General features: G+C 32.0%; 1 protein-coding gene across 1 annotated transcript in view; it reads right to left on the bottom strand.

The window, feature by feature from the left end:
- Positions 1-18,919, bottom strand: part of LOC118197042 (kinesin-like protein KIF21A) — a 250,282-nt gene extending 231,363 nt beyond the window's left edge. The window contains exons 1-2 of the mRNA XM_085818558.1: positions 18,768-18,919; positions 15,532-15,711 (exon numbers count right to left, since the gene is read on the bottom strand). Coding sequence (XP_085674684.1) covers positions 15,532-15,711; positions 18,768-18,802 — 215 coding nt within the window. The 5' untranslated portion in view covers positions 18,803-18,919. The remainder of the gene's footprint in view (positions 1-15,531; positions 15,712-18,767) is intronic.
- Positions 18,920-23,354: the final 4,435 nt, after the last annotated feature.

The following is a 23,354-nucleotide window of genomic DNA, read 5'->3' as shown; positions in this document are numbered from 1 at the left end:
TGGCATTCCCTTTGAAACATATGATAAGCATCTTCAAGCACAATGTTTTCAGTCCTTTAAAAAAAAAAAGATCTGCCAAACCTTTTGGAAAGAGAATAATATTTCTTTATTATTTTTATTTTATGTGTAGTCTATCAGCACATTTTTCCATAAACTAGTGTAAAAACTGCACACTGTTATTTGAGTAGTGAAATATCTGCAATATCAAATATCAAAAAAGCAATGTTAATTGGTAGACAAGTGCATGCTGTACCTCAGCGTTTAACTGTGGGTTGCGAACCTCATGGGGGTCTACTGCGGGACCGTCCCATGTGGGTCATGGGGTCTACCACCCTCATGGGAGGTCTACTGCAGGACCGTCTCATGTGAGTTATGGGGTCTACCACCCTCGTGGGGTCTACTGCGGACCGTCTCATGCGAGTTATGGGGTCTACCACCCTCGTGGGGGGGTCTACTGCGGGACCTGCAGTAGGGAGTCACCAAAAAATTTAGCAGTTTTAATATTTCTTTAACTTATTATAATAATTTTACAATTACCAAATATTTTTACACAATGTATCTGAAAATAGATAAAGATAAGACAATACAGAAAAAGGAAAATATTTTGATGCATTCTTTTTATAATAGAAATGTTCATTTTACTTGCTTTGCACATGATGCTGTCATTTTGATTTTTACTTATTTAAAATTTTCACATTGTTCTATGTCTTAAAATTATAAATTAAAGTTAATGACCTAAAACTGCAATAGTATGTTACAGTGCAAGTGAGAAAAATTGACAGTTTCACATATGCGTGTGTCAGATTTGCGCAATGCTTATGGGGTCCCACAAAATTTTCGTAAATATTATGGGGTCCTGGGGTTGCAAAAAAAATCTCAGTGATAAAAGGGGTCGCGACTGAAAAAAGTTTAAGAAGATCTGCAATACCTTAACAGTGTCTACCCACTTGACAATACTTGTGTGCAGTAATTTCTTTTGAAATGCACTATTAAAATCTTGCCACAGTTTATTTACAATAATGACCTTACTTACTCAATGTGATTTCTAGTTTCTCCATAAGGTAAAACAGAAGCTCCGTAGAAAAAAAAATTCACTTCAGGTGCTGATTTTATTTCAGATGCATAAGGTTCATTGAAGCAACTCACATAAACCATCTTCGCTACATGCTTTGAAAAATGGATTGAGCAAATGAAACTTTTGCATATCATTTGACAAAAGGTGTTTGGAAAAGGATAACTTTTTTTTTTAATTGTATCTAAATTTGACTTTTATGACCTACTCTTAGTTTTTATGAGCACTCTCTATATTTTATGATGATTATCCATCAGAAATGTTTTTAAGTTTACTAAAATTGAGTTACCTAGTTGTTCAGTATTTAAACTCCAGTTTTGTCTGCACTCCCAGTTTCAACATTCAGAACTGCTGCACTCTAGGTGAATTTCCAGTATACAAGTGATAATAATCAACCTTCACATACCCATACGACACACGTGTTTGAGTACACATGGATTTACACAATTTATATTTAACTATAAATTTGCAACACAGCAGCCATCAGATGCAAAAATGTAAATACTGGCCATACAGTTTTTGCCTTTTTCTCAAAACATTCGTTCTTATAAAAGGGTTCTATTTATTATTATTTATGAACCTTATTTGTCATTAAAAATTTTACCATTCAATGAGTTTTGCATGGATCGAAGTAAGTAGAAATTTGAGGGACAAGGTCAGGGCTATATGATGGATATGAGAACATATTCCAATCTGGCTGTAATAATTTTTGGTAAGAGACTGAAGATGTGTGCATAATCATTTTGGAAAGTAATTCCCTTATGATTAGATAATTTTGACAGCTCTTTTCAAACTGCATTGATCAGTTTGGTGACTTGCTGAACATAGACATTTGAATTAACCATATGATTTCTTAGTAAAAGTTCCAAAGTGCAGAAATCCTTTATAATCCTACCAAACAGCATAACCTTCTTTTGGTGAATCTCAGCTTTTGATGTTGTCTGGGTTGGTTCATCTTGCTTCACCCACAATCTTTTTCGATTAAACTATTCACTTTTAATCACCACTAATCGGTCATTTCAGGAATGGATCAATTTTGTCAAGTTCAGAAGCAAATCAACATACTAACATGTTGAGTCAAATGAATTTCCTTAATCTGAGGGACCTATAAGTTCAAGTTTTTTAACCCTCTAACTGTCAAGTTATTTTGATGATTTGGGTACACAAATTGTCAAATTTTTTTATTGCAAAAACAAAATGTTTAGTACAAAATAAAATATACTTAAGTAGTTAAAAATTGATATTTTGACGTACATGGGTAAAATTTTTAAAGTTTTGTAGCCACTGCATATTTGCTTTGAGGCGGCTGCCACTCAACATGGCAGTTGCAAAGTTCGCTTCTAGTGGAGCATTATTTTCTAAAAATGAAAAAAATTAATTATTTTCTAAAACATAAATAAATAAATATAAGTGAATACCTATTAGTAGTTCAGTAATTCAGTCTTGTGTGGTACAAATGGAAACACTTTTCCAAGCACAAACCAACTCCACAATCACTACACCAGAATCGTGATTCCTTCCTTATCTTTTCCCCATTTTTATCCTTTTTTGAACAACACACTTTGCACTGTCTTGTAGGCTCACGTTTCGCAGGAGTAAGAGGAAAATGGGATATAAAATGTCGTTCAGTAAGACAAGCTATTGTAGGTGGTCTGCGAACATTCTTTTGTTCAGAAGCTGCATCATCATATTTATGTAAAAGCTCTTCTACAACTTGGATTCGAAATTCTAAAAATGTAATACATTTCCCAACTACATTTTTATAGAGCAAATATGAGTTCTAGAGTACCTTGTCTAGTAAATGTAAAAATATCTTTCTTATAATATTTTTTCTGACGTTTTCGGATTGTTGGATGAGAGGATATTTCCTGATCACAGCGATCTACACCACCCATAGTTAGACCGTAATTAAAAACAATCTTCGGCTTGAGTATATCTCCATTTTTAATTTTTGAGGCTGACCATGGAAGTATCATGAATACTGCTCATCAAACACACATCCTTCACCTTCGGTTGAAGAATCTAAATCATCTATATAACGTTTCAAAGAACTGGAGGCTATTTTACAACAAAAAGACCCCATGCACTTTGAACCAAATAACCTCTAACCTTTGAAATCTTCAGTAAAGTGCTGTCATCTATTGAACTGAGCGCACATTAACTTTTCCCGAGATACAGACGGGTTTGACAAAGAGATGAAGCCGAAATAAACGTCTCCCAATATATATTCGGGTATAACAATACGATGCACTCAAAATAAAAATTACCCCGAGTAATACTCGGGCGTGACATTTTCGAACACCAGTGCTGTACCCAAGATTATCTCGGGCATGACAGTTAAAAGGTTAACATAAGCTGTTTTGAATTTTTTGAAGCAATGAACATGATACAATGAGCTTCAATGCTGTGCTATGACAACTGGAATCGATAGTAGCCTTGATATGGTCTCATCAATTTTAACAGGATGGCTAGATTGTTGCACATTTTTGAGTGAAAAAAAAACTAGAAAGAAATTTTGAAAACCAATTCTGCGCCTTTCGAAAATAATGCAATAAAATATGTCAGACATTAACATTTTTGTTCTTACATTTTTAAATTGGGATAAAATCGAAATTAAATAACTAATCAATACAGTTTTCTTCTGAATTAAAGGCGAAAATCCAAACAACAAGAAAACAATATAGTAAGTCCTTTGAACACGCTGACAAAACAAAAGAATCTGATAAAACCATCTATTGACAAAACCTGCAATTACTTAGTTGTCAACCCAATGTAATAGACAGCTTTATTCGGTTGATCTTTGGATTATGGTAACTTGGCGATTTTTTGGCGAAAATTTGGCGACCAACTCTGCTAAAGCAACCCTCTATTTTTTTCGCCGCCATTTTGTCTTCACGAAGTAAAGACATGTTTCTCTTCTTTTTATTTCCTGAACACTTTTTCCAACAACCTACTAGCCGAATTACACTTATGCTAGAAATTTTATGTAAAACTGCTTAATTATGAAAAATATTAACTGCAAAATTGGGAAAAGTGCACAATCGCAAACTCCTTGCACGTTTTTCAGAATAGCACATACACATAAACCATTTACACATCGACTTATTTTTACTTAAAAAAACATCCCAGAATTGCACAAAAATGGCATTGCACACACTCTTAACTTTATCCATCTACACTGCTATTTTCGGTTGATCTTTGGATTATGGTAACTTGGCGATTTTTTGGCGAAAATTTGGCGACAAACTCTGCTACAGCAACCCTCTATTTTTTTTCGCCGCCATTTTGTCTTCACGAAGTAAAGACATGTTTCTTTTCTTTTTATTTACTGAACACTTTTTCCAACAATCTACTAGCCGAATTACACTTATGCTAGAAATTCTGTATAACAAAACTGCTTAATCATGACAAATATTAACTGCAAAATTGCGAAAAGTGCACAATCGCAAACCCCTTGCGCGTTTTTCAGAATAGCACATACACATAAACATTTACACGTCGACTTATTTTTACTTAAAAAAAAATCCCAGAATTGCACAAAAATGGCATTGCACACACTCTTAACTTTATCCATCTACACTGCTATTTTCTCATAAATTACAAAAATTTGCACGAAAATGGAAAAAAATACTGTGAATCTTTAAACTCGGTAAAAAGCACATATATGAAATTACCTGATCGCGAAAAAGTATATACCCTTTCCAAGGATGAACATTTCCACGTATAAAATATCCAAAAACTTTTACCTCTAAATTATCTATTATATTATAAACGTCACCAACGAATTCATATCGCAAACATTACAAATGGTTACAAATACTTAGTGTCAAATATTTAAATTATTTCCATGCACGTTTACTTCAACTGAAACGTATACCAAATTCCTACAAACATAAAATTCACAAAATAACTATCATTTAATTAAAATATCACTAAACCATGTACACGTTGACTTATTTTTACTTAAAAAAAATCCCAGAATTGCTCAAAAATGGTATTGCGCACACTCTTCACTATATCCATGTACACTGCTTTTTTCTCATAAATTAGAAAAATTTCACGAAAATGCATGAAAATTTTGTGAATTTTTAATCCGGTAAAAAGAACATATATGAAATTACCTGATCGTGAAACCCCTTTCCAAAGATGAACATTTCCACATACAGTCAAAAGTCGTTAATTCGGACACCCATAATTCGGAATGATCTATAATCCGGACATCAAAACTAAAAACTTTCTGCGCATGCGCCGCGTTGACACATGCGCAGAGGCGTTCACGCGTGCGCGTAAGACCTTTTACGACTGCGCATATGAGTGTGCGCAAGTGCAGAATACGTTTTCGCGCGCGCATTTTATGTATAATGGATGTATAAGCTAAATAATTATCTATTTCAGTTAATGTTGATGATTGCGTTGTTCCTTAATTTTCGAATTGCATCCGGCTTATTATTTTTTGCAGACAGTAAGAGCAATTTTATAAAAGTAAGCTTAAACTTTCGATTATATCAAATAGAATTTCCGATATATATTTGTTAATATGTAAAGGATCTAAAGCGAAAGTATGTTTTGAAATCCGAAATCTGTTTATCAATTTCACGCTGCTCGGCGGCGGGCGCGTAATGAACTGGAAGTTGATTTGTCAGCACTATCCTTATCTTCAGCGCAGATGTTTTTATTTTATTTGGCTTATAATTCCTTACCAAATGTAGTATTTCATCTCGATATGCTTCGTCTTTGATATGATTTAAAAACAAGTTCCTCATCATTATAATTCGCTTCCGATAGCGAAGAAAAGTGACAGAGGTTATTGAAAACAAAAAAATTTCGATTGACAAATTAGTCGGTATTCTTGACACAGCAATTATAGGACTTGAACGGCAGAACTTTGTAACTGAACAAGAAATTATGTCTGTTTAATAGAATTAAAGAGAAAGTATTATCACATGAAACGAAGCAAAACTTAAACAACTTACATTGAAAGAAATGTTTAATAAAGTAAACAAATAAATATTAAGCTTTTTCTTTTTGCAAATTTTGATACCCTTTAGATCATAATTGTTCTTTATTTCATAAATTACGGTTTCATATTTTTAATTTTATAATTTCTGCATGCGATCTTACGAGATTTAAACTGATGATCTATAATCCGGAAAAATCGATAATCCGGAATCGCCGAAGTCCCGACGAGTCCGGATTAACGACTTTTGACTGTATAAAATAAATAAAATATCCAAAAACTTTCACCTCTAAATTATCTATTATATTATAAACGTCACCAACGAATTCATACCGCAAACATTACAAATGGTTACAAATACTTAGTGTCAAATATTTAAATTATTTCCATGCACATTTACTTCCACTGAAATGTATACCAAATTCCTACAAACATATAATTCACAAAATAACTATCATTTAATTAAAATATAATTAAATTCAAAAACACTTAAAATATAAAAATCATTGCTAATAACAATTTTCCAATAATACCATATTATTTTATTTACTCCTTACATTTAGAACAATGCATAAAAATAATATCCTCAAATAATTAAAAATACTAACTTACCTAATCTTCTTCAGAATCTCGATTATGTGTCCGATAAACTTTTCTTATTTCCTCCGCTAAATAAAAAGCAAGCGCATACTTGCCAACCTATGACACTCAAAAATCAGGAGATTTTTTTAAGAAATCGGGAGATTTTTCACAATGTTAAAAAGACTTTTTAAATGATGAAAATATAGTTTTTAATAATGAATTAACTTTAAATAGTAACTAATTCTTAAATGCAAGCAACACAAAAATACCTTACACATAAAAAAACATTTTTATTACTTGCATCGATTAAGAAAAAAGAAAACCACTTTAATTAGTTTTCGTACAAATGTTATAAACAGTGGCAGATTTTGCTTTCTTGAAGAAAGAAACTTCATAATTTTGTTCATAGTAATTGCCACGTAGGCCTGCTTTCGCTAATAAAAGCTTTTCTAATGTGTCATCACTAATATTAGATCTAAATTTAGTCCTCGTTTTTGCAACAATACTGAAAATTTTCTCACACTCTGTATTATTATGGGGAACTGTCAAGATGGCCAACATAATTCTAGACAGCTCCCTATATTTTAAAATTCCATCAGCAGACATTCTGCATTAGCAACTTTTTGGTCCTGTGTTTCCGAAGAAAAATTCTATTTTTCGTTTTTTTCAACACAACTCATGTTGTCCTTGTGTTTTTGTGTACGCACATGTTTGAGAACATCCGCCCTTCCACCATGCGAAATCGAAAAATCTCAACGACAGGCAGTACACATCACAAATTTATTACATTTCCTTGAGGAAATAATGGAAAGAAAGTCAACTGTGTACGATTTTTGAAATGTACACGAGTATTTCACCTTTCTGGCAGACATAACAAAAGATGATAATTTCTAAAACTATTTCCCTAAGGCACATATATTCAAACAACTCAGGATAAAATGACCGAAATAACTAAAGAACATCCAAATAACAGCTTGCTTTGTCCTCATTGGCTAATTAATATATGCCAGATGACACGTAGTAGAGCACGATGCCCCCATTGGAGAACTGGAGAACGACGTTTCTGGATACATATATGCTCTGCTCTCACTTACAAAGCAGAAGTTATCTAATTCGCAAGGTTTTGTTTTAGATATAACCTAGAGAAAATTCAATTGCTTTCAGACTGCCAGCCAAGTTCCATAAAAATCGTGAGAAATTTTAAGAATAAGAAAAAGTCGGGAGAAATATATTGTAAATCGGGTTGGCGGGAGAGCGGTCAAAAATCGGGAGTCTCCCGCCTAAATCGGGAGAGTTGGCAACTCTGCAAGCGTATGTGCGCCTGTTTCAGGATCTTTAAAATCATACTTATAGTTCACAGCAAGGTACCAAGTAAAATAAATAACTTAATAAAACATCTTTACTTCTATCTCACACAACCTTAAAAAAACACTTATTACTACCCCTTTCAATACTACTAAATACCCATTTCGAATTCACTTTAGTTAGGGCCATGGGATCCAAAAATTAACCAACACTGTTTCACACAACAAAGAATAAAGCTAAATACAAAATTTCCCAATTTCACCCCTTTCCCGATTAAAGAACTGTAATTCGTCCATTAATGTCACATGACATATCTCATGATCTCTCATTTCCCTCACACAAAATAATGCGTAATCGGAACTGAGTACTTCTCGCATTATAACCAAAGTCCTAGGTAGTAACCTTTATCGCCTCCAAAATGTCGCCAAACTACCAGTTACCATATTCCAAAGATCAGCCCTATTTTCTCATAAATTACAAAAATTTGCATGAAAATTCAAAAAAATTCTCTGAATCTTTAAACTCGGTAAAAAGCACATATATGAAATTACCTGATCGCGAAAAAGTATATACCCTTTCCAAGGATGAACATTTTCACATATAAAATATCCAAAAACTTACCATACTCTAAATTATCTATTATATTATAAACGTCACCAACGAATTCATACCGCAAACATTACAAATGGTTACAAATACTTAGTGTCAAATATTTAAATTATTTCCATGCACGTTTACTTCAACTGAAACATATACCAAATTCCTACAAACATAAAATTCACAAAATAACTATCATTTGATTAAAATATCACTAAACCATGTACACATCGGACTTATTTTTACTTAAAAAAACATCCCAGAATTGCTCAAAAATGGCATTGCGCACACTCTTCACTATATCCATGTACACTGCTTTTTTCTCATAAATTAGAAAAATTTCACGAAAATGCATGAAAATTTTGTGAATCTTTAAATCCGGTAAAAAGAACATATATGAAATTACCTGATCGCGAAAAAGTATATACCCTTTCCAAAGATGAACATTTCCACATATAAAATAAATAAAATATCCAAAAACTTTCACCTCTAAATTATCTATTATATTATAAACGTCACCAACGAATTCATACCGCAAACATTACAAACAGGGTTCGTACACATTTCCTTACATGAAAATTAAGGACTTTTAAGGACCATCAGAGAAAAAATTAAGGACCTATCAAAAAAAAAAAAAAAAAATAGAATAAAGCAATTATCCATTTAAGAAACTAACATAAGTGTGTATTATGCACTTTTATTAAATTCATTAAATTCAATTTAATACTTAACATAAAACAATTTTGAAAATTAAACTAACTCCCTACAAGTTATGAAGTAGATAACATTAAATTAAGAACATAATTTCTTGAAAAACTTGTATAAGTGTATTTAACACTAATAACAGCCACAGATATTTTAGAGATTTGCATGATTATTATTTAACTTATTTGATATTTATTTAAACACAGTCAACTACTATTATAATAGCAATGTAAGAATATTTTGCAGATTAAAATAACAGATTTGTAAATATACAATATATTTCTTTGGTTTTTTGAATGATACTAGAATAATAAACTATGCAATAAAAGATACAAAATATTTATGCTTTTTTAAAATCTGAAATTTTTTCAGATATTTTAACATCTAATTTATTTATGTCTATGTCCTTTTCTTTAACTATTCTTCTAAGTTCATTTGTTTTGATAAACAAATCAATGTTTCTGCTGGTCTCGGCTTCATCTGCTAAAAGCATCTATCAAAGCTGCTGCTGATCTTATTTCTTTATTAATTTCGATATTAAGAATACCTCCAGAAAATTTTAGAAATGTATAAATTTTCAATTTCAACTGCTTTATTTACAGAGAAGCCCCTTTCCACAAAGGCCTGTCCATGTGACAAGATAAGAATCATTTTCACTATTTTCCATAGTTTTAGAATAGTGAAAATCATGAAAATAAGAAGTGAGAAATGCATCAAGAGAAAGATTTTGAGAATCAAAAGTAGAAAATTCATGTAAATTTGTCTTAACTACTTTGTCTAGAAGCTCTCCAAACTGCAGCAGAATTTCATCACAATTATCTTGTAAAACACGTTTATTCCGCGTTAATACGGTTAGAACTATTTTCATTTTGTTCTGGGCTTTTTCTGGACTTTTAGCCATCAACAGTGGGTCTATACAAGATGCATTTCGAATAAGAGAATAATTTATTGGACATTTCGCCATTAAGTGTTGTACCATTGTTAAGACACATTATTGACCTTCTTGTTTCAATGCAAAACTTCCAGCTTGTGAAATGACCTTCTTGCGGCATTTATCATTCATTAACTGCTCAGCAATGAATCCCAAATAAACTTTACTTTTATCATTATAACAATTTGGATCATTAAAATTAAATTTATAAAGATTTCCTGCTTTAGTTATTTTTTAATATTCTAGTTTCAAAATTTTAAAGTGATAAAAGCAATCATTTACAAGTTTTAAGATATCTTCAGCAAAAAAGGGAATAAGTGGTTTATCGCTTTGACAATATTCAAGGAAAGGCAATATTTTCGGCAGAGAGAGAAGAAAATTTAATTTTATAAGAAATGTTTTATCCTTAGTTGCCTCCAAAATATTTGAGAAGGATTTTAATGAATTTTTTAAACTGCCCCATTTCAACTTTTTTAACATATCATCCCATATTTCAATGGCTCTTTCAACTGCTGGGACATTTTGCAACCATCGGTAAAAGCAGAACTTCACAGCAGAAAATTTTAATTAAAACATTATTTCTTTATCTATCAGATGATGGAGCAAAGATAAAAATTCTGCAATAATTGGTTTTATTGTTAAACAAAAATGTATGAATTTTTTTAGGCATTATATTTTAACACTTAAAAAATGTACTATCTCGATAAAAAATTGCGACATCGCGAAATATTCTAGGCAAGCATTCCTGCAGAGATTCCGTTACATCGCTCAAATTGCCATAAGAATGCTATATTGGCAACACCATGAACACGTTTTCTCCGTGTAGCAACCATTCCGCTTATCGGTCATTTTCTTCTAATTTATTAATCTTCCGTTTCTTTTATTTTTTCCTTATCATTTCAACACTGACTTTTTATTCAGGATTTAGCTTTTATTTTAATTTCTAGTTATAAATAGGTGAAATTAGCTTAATAACAAAAGATAATTTCAATCATTATCACAATGAAATTTTATATCGACAACTATTTGGATAACTGATGCAATATTAAAATTCAAGGTACTTTTCCGTTTTGCTGGCGCAAGCGATAAAGTCGCCAATAATGGTACAACCCATGCCAAACGAAATATTCTCGCTGGTAACCTTTTACGCCTCATTTTCAAAACAAGTCGCAGCTTTTTCTTATCAGATTGATTGTTTCTTTCAATACTGGCATATCATTACATAGAATTTTTATCAGATAGTTCAGTTTTATGTTTAAGGCAATTTTCGGTAATTAAGTTAATTAGGATGCACTCACAGCACTTACCCGAAGCCGAAAAATATAGAAAAGGTAAAGTCAAGGGTTAAATTCATCACTTCTAATGAGAATGCATTAGCGAAGTAAAGCACTGCAGTTTTACATAATTTCTGAGTAAGCTATTCGTACGAATTGAAATATTTCTTGCATTTAAACTTGTGTTCCAAATTAAGATTTAACTTGAAATTAATGTGGATAATTACTAAGAGCATTAGATTTTTGTAGAGTAGTTTACGTGAGATGAGATCGCTTGGGGTCACGTGATATGAACCGGCGAATCAGGATGTTGAACAATGAAAGCATAGTAAATTCTTAATGTCTTTTTACAAATTTGTTGTCTTTATTTATTGGCTTTTTATAAAATTTTAAGCGATATTAAAATGTTTATGCCTTCTTTTTTAAAAAGAATTCTTAGAACTAACATTTTTTTAATATTTTTTATGTGTATACTGTATGTTGTCGCCAATAAAGTCTGCTTGGCGAGATTTGCGCCGGCGAAACGGAAAAGTACCAAATTCAATAACATTCTTCTGAAAGCAGTATTCCTTTTATAAAAATACTTAATAAAATTCTAGTATACGGTGCAGCCTTGGTGCAATTTTGAAAACTATCGCCAACACCAAAATGACCCGTTTAACTACTCATCGTATACGTCCCGTTTACTGCTCATCATAAAGTTGCCAAAAGTAGCCAAATCCCTTATGCAACGGATACCTTGTGCATAGGATTAAACCAAATACTTAATTGTCTATTGAAGCTTCAAAACGTATTTCCGAACTTCACTTTTTTTCGGCTAGCATTACCGAATTTGCCCTTGGCGACCTCAAATCGAAATGGAGCCAATAGATTTCCCGCGAAATTGATAACAGACCCTCTGCAGAAATAAACTCATAATCCCGATATCCCATACATACATATATATGTGCAAAGGAGAATATACATATATGTGCAAAAGAGAATAAGGTTGATCTTTACATTACGGTAACTGGTAGTTTGGCGACATTTTGGAGGCGATAAAGGTTATTACCTGGGACTTTGGTAATAATGTGAGCAGTACTGAGTTCCGATTACGCATTATTTTGTGTGGGGGAAATGAGAGATCATGGGATATGTCATGTGATATTAATGGACGAATTACGGTTCTTTAATCGGAAAAGGGGGGAAATCGGGAAAAAATCTGGAAATTTTGTATTTGGCTTTATTCTGTGTTGTGTGAAATAGTGTTTGTGAATTTTTGGATCCCATGGCCGTAAGTAAAGTGAATTCGAAATGGGTATTTAGTGGTATTGAAAAGGATAGTAAGAAATGTTTTTTAAGGTTGTGTGAGAGAGAAATAAACATGTTTTATTATGTTATTTATTTTACCTGGTATCTTGCTTTGAAAGATAAGTATGATTTTAAAGATTCTGAAAGAGAATGAAGAAAAGTGTATCCGCCACGTAATGAAGATTCTGAAGGAGATTAGGTAAGTTAGTATTTTTAATTATTTTTATGCATTGTTGGAAATGTAAGGTGGAAAGGAATTTGGTATTATTGGGAAAATTGTTATTAGCAATGATTTAGTTTAAAGTAATTAGGATTGTAAGGTAATTTTTATTAATTGAATGTATGTGCTCATGTATATTTTAAGTGGTGTTTTTGAATTTAATTATATTTTAATGAAATGATAGTTATTTTGTGAATTTTATACTTGTAGGAATTTGGTGTATGTTTAAGTTGAAATAAATGTGCATGGAAATAATTTAAATATTTGATAATAAATATTTGTAATGCTTCATGTATGAATTCGTTGGTGACGTGTATAATGTAATAGATGATTTAGAGGTAAAAGTTTTTGGATATTTTATTTATTTTATATGTGGAAATGTTCATCTGTGGAAAGGGTATATACTTTTTCGCGATCAGGTAATTTCATATATGTTCCTTTTACCGGGTTTAAAGATTGAGAAAATTGTCATGTATTTTCGTGAAATTTTTCGAATTTATGAGAAAAAAGCAGTGTACATGGATATAGTGAAGAGTGTGCGCAATGCCATTTTTGTGCAATTCTGGGATGTTTTTTTAAGTAAAAATAAGTTGGCGTGTACATGGTTTATGTGTATGTGTTATTTTGAAAAACGCGTAAGGTGTATGGTATTGTGCACTTTTTCCGAATTTTGCAGTGAATATTTGTCATGATTAAGCAGTTTTGTTTGATAAAATTTCTAGCATAAGTGTAATTCGGCTAGTAGATTGTTGGAAGAAGTGTTCAGTAGATAAGAAGAAAAGAAACATGTCTTTACTTCGTGAAGACAAAATGGCGGCGGGGAAAAAAAAATAGAGGGTTGCTGTAGGGGAGTTGGTCGCCAAATTTTCGCCAAAAAATCGCCAAGTTACCGTAATGTAAAGATCAACCGAGAATAAACTCCATAGGTGATCAAAAATTAATTTAAGGCTTAATTCAAACAAACACAGAAATTAAGGTAAGCAAAACCGTATAAAAACAAATTGAAATGATAAAACGAAACTTAGCTTTAATGTGAATTTTCAGCGCTGACTCTCCCATTCTAGAAATTTCAATTTGTTTCAGACAAAGACCACATTTAGCTTTATAAGGATTGTCATCCATCAATATCCAGTCTTTGTAGTCAGCTTGATGAAGCCACAGTTTATTGAAAATGCACTTTCCAGGCATCTCGTTCCTATTGGCGTCGGAGGGGTTGTGGCCTTCCAGGTTGGAATTGTTCTAATTTTGGCAAATATTTTCAGAATCCCTCCCCCTTTTTTTTCCTCGAGCACCTTCTTCATCACTTTCGCCTCTTAAAGAACTTCCGGCTTCACGCTTTCATCACAATCTGCATAAATTTATGGATAACACCTATTTCGAAAGATTGGGTGAATAGCCAATCAGACACCAGATACTTTCGTCCTAGGGTAGCTAATTGTTTTTTTATCGTTTGCAATGCAAATCCGCCAACAGATTGGTTAAGAGCCGTGTAATTTTAATTCCACATTCATGAGAAATCGCATTTCACACTTATAATAGCAATCATTAGAAATGATAAGAAATGTCAAATGAGAAAAATTAAGGACCATTTATTCATTTTGACCAAAATTAAGGACTTTTAAGGACCAAAAATCATTTTTGAAAAATTTAAGGACTTTTAAGGACCGTACGAACCCCGTACAAATGGTTACAAATACTTAGTGTCAAATATTTAAATTATTTCCATGCACGTTTACTTCCACTGCAACGTATACCAAATTGCTACAAACATATAATTCACAAAATAACTATCATTTAATTAAAATATAATTAAATTCAAAAACACTACTTATAAATAAATAAATAAGCACATACATTAAATTAATAAAAATTAGCTTACAATCCTAATCTAATTTTTCCTCCATACTTCCTCCGATAAATAAAAAGCAAAATTCTCTTTATCACAATACCTAAATACCCATTTCGAATTCACTTTAATTACGGCCATGGGATTCAAAAATTAACCAACACTGTTTCACACAACACAGAATAAAGCTAAATACAAAATTTACAGATTTTTTCCCCGATTTCCCCCCTTTTCCGAGTAAAGAACTGTAAATCGTCCATTAATGTCACATGACATATCTCATGATCTCTCATTTCCCTCACACAAAATAATGCGTAATCGGAACTGAGTACTTCTCACATTATTACCAAAGTCCTAGGTAGTAATCTTTATCGCCTCCAAAATTTCGCCAAACTACCAGTTACCATATTCCAAAGATCAGCTCTTTATTCAGTTATTGCTATATTCTTATTATATATATTGCACAGCTATATTGCTTATTATATATATATTATTGTTTATTCAGTTATTATTATTTATTATTGCTTTGTAGCATTTTAATCCTACAAAGATTATTACTTAGTCAATTTAGATGTAAATTTTAAAAAGGATAGAAGCAATGTAGCTGCCATCTGAATGCAGGAATTGAGAACTTTCAAATTTGCATATTTAATGTATGTAAATAAAACAACTCAATTTTACAATATTTTTGCTCAAAAGCAAATATTAGAAGTCACACACAGCATATTTTGAAAAATTTAACAATCTCTTACCCATCCACAAGATCTTTGACACAGCTTTCAAATATTTCACTCTGTTGAGTTGGCATGTCAAACACTTGATCAAATGTGTATGATTGCTCATTCCCAATCCAGATTTGGGGAACATTTGGCACCGTTCTTGTACAGACATGGCACAAATCTAATATATCACGAGAAATTTGAGGACGGATTCTATATAAAGAAAATTATCTCATAAGAATTTTTAGAAATGTACCAGATTCCATATAAAAATATGATAAATAAACTAGGAAAATAATACTAGGATAAATAAACTAGAAAAATAATTGTTAGAGATTATCAGTTATCTCTTTGATTAATCTCTTTGAATGATCACTTTCAATAACAGGACGAAATTAACTATCAAACTAATTACAAACAGCAATTTAAACACCTTAAGTAGAATGTAGATATAAGTAGTTTCTTCTTACGGTGCAAAAAATATTGGCAATTGCCAAAAATCGCTTACAGGAAACTCACTATTCAGCTAAATTCTGCAGTTGAATAACAACTAAAATTGCAACAATAGCCCAGGCTCTCTTACCAGTATTTATATAAGAGGAGCATTCCAGGAAATTTAGGAAAGATCAGTCACAAGAAGGTGTATCTCGCTTTCACTTAAGCTATTTTTACATTCTGAGCATTTGTCATTCTCAGATTAACATAATCAGCAAGTCCATATTAGATATAAGTACACATGCACAAACATAAATGTGACAACAAATACAAAATAAATAAAAAATTAAGACAACAATGTAGTAAAAAGAATTTAAATACTCATAAATATATACACATAACATATAGATACAACAATACATATATATATATATATATATAAAAGAATAAACAAAATAAATACTCTTTAATAAGACAGCACAAACCAGAACAATAAATTCCAAGTATGAACAAATATGAAACAAAAGCAATAATGCAACTTTGCTGCATTTTGTATATCAATACAGCAGTTTGAAAATTGCAAAATTAAAAAAAAAAAAGTTGTATAATTTTTAAAAAAAACAGAGCACATAATTAATTAATACAAAAGCTTTGTAGATTTTAATGTTAATTAAAGAAATAAGAAAATCCCCCTATAAATTCACTATAAGCAGTATTGTGCTCAAGACAACTATTATCATGGTATATTCTAGTATTAATGGTGGTGCCTCAGATGTACATCCCAGCAGAAGAAAAGCTAAATGATAGAACTAAAGTACATTTTAAAAAAATCTGTAAGAGTTCAGATTTTAATGATTGTCGAGAAGACCTCTTTCAGATAATAATGTTTATCAGGAGAGATTATTAATAGAGAAAGCCCAGTGGAATAGCGAAACATTTATAGGATATTATATTTAATAAGATATTAGACGAATATACATTTAAACTAATACTATAACATCTGTGTATATGAAAAGTGAAAAAATATGTAACCCAAGTCTATAAAAATATTTAGCATGTTTAATTGGATATATCACGAATTAAATGCATTTTTATTTAAATCAGTCCTAAATGTAAAGGTAAAAGAATAATATTCTTAATAATTACATCTATTGCTTTTAAACGCAGCAGAACTCCAGTTGTCCGAATCAATTAGGAAGAGACCCCATTCGGATAATCAAAAATTCAGATAATTGGATTTTTTTCAAAGAAATCGTCTACATAAACTTTAATTAGTTACTGTATGTTGAAAATGGGAGGGAAAAAACTATTTTTAAAGAAAACGAGGTTTTAATTAAAATGAAAATGAAACACTTTTATGTACATGTTATATAGCGAACTGTACAATACTTACAAGTGCTGAAAGTCGCTGCTTGCTGAAAATCTCGGTCAAAATAAGCTGTTTGACTGTCTTCATCTGTTTTCCAGCAGCCAAGTTGCACATCTGCTTGACAATGAGAAGGTGAATGTAGTCACACTCAGTTTGATGCTCCATCTACTTTAACACAGTTTCAAGGCCAGCAAACACTTCACCAGCCAATGGTCCAGCATTAAAGTCATCTTCCTCCACACTTTCTTTTCTCACACCTTCTTCACCTTAGAATTTGAAATGCATGGTCTGATGAATCACACACCATTCATTCTGCTGTATCCTCAGCACTAACTTCTGAACATCCAGGAATTTTCAAAAGAATGTTTCTTAATTCCTCAAGTGGCACGTCATCCTCATCTTCTCTTTTTCTTGAGCTTTTTTTTTTTTTTTTTTCCTTTTCAGTTCTGAAATTCTGCAAGCGATTTTGATAGTCGAGTTCAGATAATTGGAGTCGTAGTTTAATTTGTCAATCAATAACAGGCAAATTAAATTTGAAAAATCAATATCTTATATTTTGCCAAATAGTAACAGGCTCAAATGAAAAGTGAAAGAACACATTCACAGTGGACAGCATTTATAGCTAATCAATGCAAAATCATGGTTTGATACCAATAGCACTTTGGGCTAAGAGCAAGTAATATAATCATTATAATGATGCCAATAATAATATAATTATGAAAATTACTTTCTATTTCAAACATGTTTCTCTATAAAACAGAAAGACATTTCCTAACTTAACTGTTTGGATTAAGAATGCTGTCAATTGTCAAACAAGCACCAAATAAAAATTACAGTCATCAAGAAATCAAAAGTAGAGTGCCAGTAAAATTCTAGTATACATATGATATGTTTTTCGGGAAACAGATATATACTTTCTATTTTGAAAACTTTACAATTATAAGTTGTAAAAAATTTAAGTAAATCGCCATTCATCATTGAAGTTCATCAGCCATCAGGTTTTATACATTTTATGTTGTTTTGAATTAAAATACAAAAAAACTCTTAATTTTCAAAATGGTTTATTTCACCACTTAAGTATTTATTTCGTCTGCTGCCCATTTTTAATAAACACATTATTATAATATGTAAAGCATTAATGTGATATATTGATTCGTTAAACATATTCTCCATAACCTCTTTTTCGCAAAACCAAAACCGAAAGTGAAAAAGAGATAAAAGACCAGCTCACGTAAGTAGCATATTTTATTCATATTAACGATTATAAAATACACAAGAAGAATTATCAATATTGCTTCCGATTCCCCCCCCCTTTCTACATCATATTGTTGAAAGTAAGATGTATTTCGGCCGCCTACATGAATTCAGTTTAATGATGTCAACAGTAATTCGCAATGCCTAATTTGGCCAAAAAAATGAATAAAAATTGTTAGTTATTGGAATGTCAGTCTGATAGAATACTCACCTCACAACTACCTTCACCGCTGTTTCATCCATCATTTACCACAGTTTGGCAGAATATTATACATTTCGTTCGCAGGTGGGATGTTTAAATTAAGGCACATATCATTTTCGTACAGAATACTCGACTTTTAAGAGTTGAGCAGAAATGATCCTGAGAAAAAACATTCATTTCCATTATTGGATAGCTGACAATCATTAAGGTATCCGACTACGTTCTGATCGTCAATTTTAAAGAAATTGTTCAAAAAAATTTTATTACTTTAATTTAAAGCTTATATTTTTAGCTTCCAAAAACTATTTTTGTTTTGTCTCTCCGGTGATTAGAGTTATGGCAGTTTTTGTTCTACACCATGAACCGGAAGTTGCTGGTTAAAAGGACGGAAGTTGCTGTTTAAATGGCAGGAAATTGATATTTAAGGGACACAGACTGCTCTAAATAAGAATATTTCATTTGAATACTGTTGGCGATATTCAAAAGATGATTTGAAATATATATATTATTATTATGTGCTTGGAAGCAAAATTACTTTCGAAAGATTTGACATTTCCGTTTGTCTTTACATTCTGATTTAGCGTGCTTGCTGTTATTCAGTATTATTTTTTATCTTATTCTGCTTTGTTATTTTAACATTGTGATAAAAATATTTTCACTTTATTATTGTAAATGTCGTAATGGGTCAGCGTGGAACTTTTCGTTCTAAAAAATGGCGATTTGCTGGAAACAGATATACTGTGAAAGTTTTTGCCAGTGAATCGAAACTAGGAAACAATTAAATTTTCTGAAAATTATAATAAAGCTAATAATGTTGCTGGTAATGAAGCTGGTAATAGAATATTCGATGTTGAAATTCTAAAATCTGTATTTCCGGCATTATCCTGTCCAGTGTGTTTCGAAACTCAAAACAATGAGAGTTTTAATAAGTGTCATGCCAAAAGTATCATACCAAAACAAGTGTTTGTTGAGTTGACAACATTGTGTTTTGGTTCCTATATAGGAGTAATACAGTTTAATAATGGATTTTTGGGTATGTTAAAAATATCGGCAATACTTAATATGAAACATGGGCAATATACTATCAAGGGATATAACTGTATTGATAAAACTCGGATTGTCGATTCAAAACTGCATTCTTTACATTCCGCAAAAATCACAATAAAAAAATTAAGAGCTTCCTTAAAGTAAAAATCTTCTAAAATAGAGTTAACAGAAGGTGTAATATACAAAACAGAGCAGTTTTAGCAATGTAATATATCAATTTCTAATATATTTTCTAAAGATAAAACTTTAAATTTGTTTTTTGAGAAACTTGTTTTTGTCAACATTTCTAATACGAAAAACACCGTAGCTTAGAAAATTTTATGATACTTCCCACAAATATTCTATAGAATATTGGGAATTAAATGGACTAAAAGTTTAGGTTTATATACATATTTAAGATTTTTTCAGACAATTTTGTAAATGAAGAGAGAAAAATTTCTCGAAAAATAGCTAGTGTATGTACTCAAACAGGTACATTTAATAGACATTTTGTTTTATTACTTAGATTTTAGTCCATTTTATTCCTTATGCTTTAATAACTATAAGTGAAAAAAATAAAAGTAAAATATTGATAAAGCATTTTGAGGGAACTAATCTCGTGATACTGAAATTTGAATACATTTTTTATCCAAAATGTGAGAAACAAGTAAAAATTACATTTTAATAATATGTTTATTAACCGTTTCTATCATTTTAGGTAGCATTCTGCTTATTAACACCAAAATTAATTTATTTGTACACTTTTTAAAAATTAGGGTATCGAACGTAGTCGGATACCCTAATAAATTCCTCAAGAAAAATTCAGTAACATAAGATATACAATATATCAACAATTCTCAGCATTATATTCACATATTTGGGACTAGTAGCTTCCAGATTTCCTAATAATTCCGCCAATAAGAACAGTGTAGTATGGGACGGAACTGGAACTATCGGGTATTCTGCGGAGAACAGCCTTGATGCCAAAAAACGGAAGAAGCGGTCCACTGGGTATTTGTGCTTAGAATTGGGAGGCAATTAGATGATTACTGTGGTTTCTGACTTTATTGAAGAAGTTAGCTGCGGTTTCTATTATATTATCGAATATTCTATAATCGTTAATGCGCTTGACTTTGAGATCGTCGGGAATATTTACATTCGGGAGGAACCAGGGTGCGTCAGTGATTTCTCTTAAAGTTTCATTTTGAATCACTTGGAGTTGTTTTAAATTTGTCTTTGCGGCATGACCCCATATTTCACATCCGTAGAGTAATGCAGGTCTTAAAACTTGGTTATAAAGAATGATTTTGTTTCTTAAGGAAATATCGCTTCTTCTTCCTAGGAGGGGACGCATATTGACCCTGGTGTAATTGAGTTTTTGTTTTGTTGCTTTAAATTGCTGACGAAAAGTGAGTTTATTGTCAAGTATTATTCCAAGGTATTTTGCTTCGATTTTCCCTTCTATTTCTTATTCGAAAATGATAGCTTTAGGAGGTCTTTTATTAGAGTTGCCTTTTTTAAATAAAACTGCTTTGGATTTTTGGGTATTAATTGCGATTCGCCATTTGGTGAGCCAGTCTTCAAGTTGATTTAGATAGGTTTGTAGTTGCAGCTAGACGTTAGTTAAGATGGAGGCATAAGTTAAAATAGCTGTATCATCTGCGAAGAGCACTACTGTGATAGATGGATTTCTTTGAATATCGTGAGTATATATATTATAAAAATATGCGGAAAGTGCTGATCCTTGAGGTGTACCTGCAATTGTACTTCTTCTAGAGGAGAGACTGCTATTAATTTTGACCGAGAAGGTTCTGTTATCTAGGTAGGAGGCGGGAAGTCGGATGAAGTGGTCCGGGAAATTTAATTTGAGGAATTTGAATATAAGGCCTTAGTGCCATACCCTGTCGAACGCTTTTGCGACATCCAGGAATATGGCACCTGTGGGCAGTTTGGCGTTGAATCCATGCGTGATATAGTTGATGACTCTTAATAATTGATGTGGGGTGCTATGTTTTTCTCTGAAGCCAAATTGTTCGTCAGGCAGATAGTTGAAGAAATTAATTTTTTGCTGGATATTGTACAATATGATACGGTCAGCTATTTTGCAAGGTTGCTCAGTATTCTAATGGGACGGTAATTTTCTGGGAAAGCCGGATTGGAGTTAGGTTTTCGGAAGACAACAATAATTGCGTGTTTCCAAATTTTAGGATAATAAGCCAGTTGATGATGCTGTTGATAATTTTAGTGATACATGTGATCGCGTTGATGGGAAGATTCTTCAGAGCAATATTTGTGATCCCGTCGTACCCTGGGGCTTTTTTCTCCTTCTAATAATTGATAAATTCCGCTACGGTGATAGGATTTGTGAGGAAAGTATAAAGTTGCGAGGTCCAGGTGTGTTGTTAACATGGCTATTGACTTCATTTATTGTGTCTTCGTCATATGGGTCTGGATTATGAATGAATGTTTCTTGCAAAGTGTCTGCGATGGCGTTTGCTTTGTCTTGGTTGGAATATACTACGCCGGAGCTGGTGGGAAGATTAGGGATTTGTTTATAACTATTTTTGAGCTTTCTAGTGATTTCGTAAATACTATTGTCTTCTGTAGATAAGTCATTTAAATAATTTTTCCATCTGTCTTGCTTGAAATTTGCGATGCTTTTTTCTTAATTTCGTTTTGGATCCTGTTGAGTTGGTTTTTAATAATGGGGTCTCCAGTGTTTTGCCAGATTTTTCGAATCCTGTTTTTTCTTCTAATCTTGTCCTTGATTTCCCTGGGAAGCGGCATATAATTATTTTTGATAGTAATGTTATTGGTAACTAGATTGATGGCATGTTGATATTTTTGGGTCAATTTATCAATTTCTTCTTCTATTTGGGATTCCTTTTCAATTTTTTGGGTTGTCTGGTATCGTAGAGGTAAAAATTTCGGAGAACTTTGGCCAATTTGTAATTCCCACACAGCGTTCCAAATTCGGGGAGTAGGCATTAGTGGATATTTCAAGCATGATCGGGTTGTGGTCGGATGCTAAGGCTGGAATGGCAGAGATTGTGCAGTTTGGAGTTAGGTTACAGGAAAGAAAAAAGTCTATTGTAGAGTGGCTATTGTACCCGTAATGGGTGGGCTCATCGGTGACATGTATGTTAAGATTTCTATTTTGAATGAAGTTGAAAATGTCCCTGCCTATTTTATTAGATGAGTAACGATTCCATAGTCTATGTTTGGCGTTGAAGTCGCCTCTCAATATTTGTATAAGAGTTTGTAGGAAGTAGAATTCCTAGTTCCGTCCTGTCCGGGTTATTTCTTGGTGGGATGCGAATATTAGAGATGATATATCTTTGATTGTTGAATTTCACTATTATGCTGTTGCTTTCAAATGAGATTGAATTATTGGGGTGAATTTGATGATCAAGACTTCTTTTGACATAGGTACAAATTCCTCCTCCTCTTCCTGTGTCCCTGTCTGTCCGGTAGATATTATAATTTGCTATTAGTACTTTTTGCACTGCTTCAGGTGAGTTTCTTGAATGAGAATTACGTCTGGTTCCAGTTTCTGAATTAGGCCATTAA

This window comes from Stegodyphus dumicola, chromosome 6 (assembly GCF_044657685.1).
Source record: "Stegodyphus dumicola isolate Sdum_Otavi_A_Nest chromosome 6, ASM4465768v1".
Lineage (NCBI taxonomy): Eukaryota > Metazoa > Arthropoda > Arachnida > Araneae > Eresidae > Stegodyphus > Stegodyphus dumicola.
This window is presented reverse-complemented; position numbering and strand designations above follow the sequence as displayed.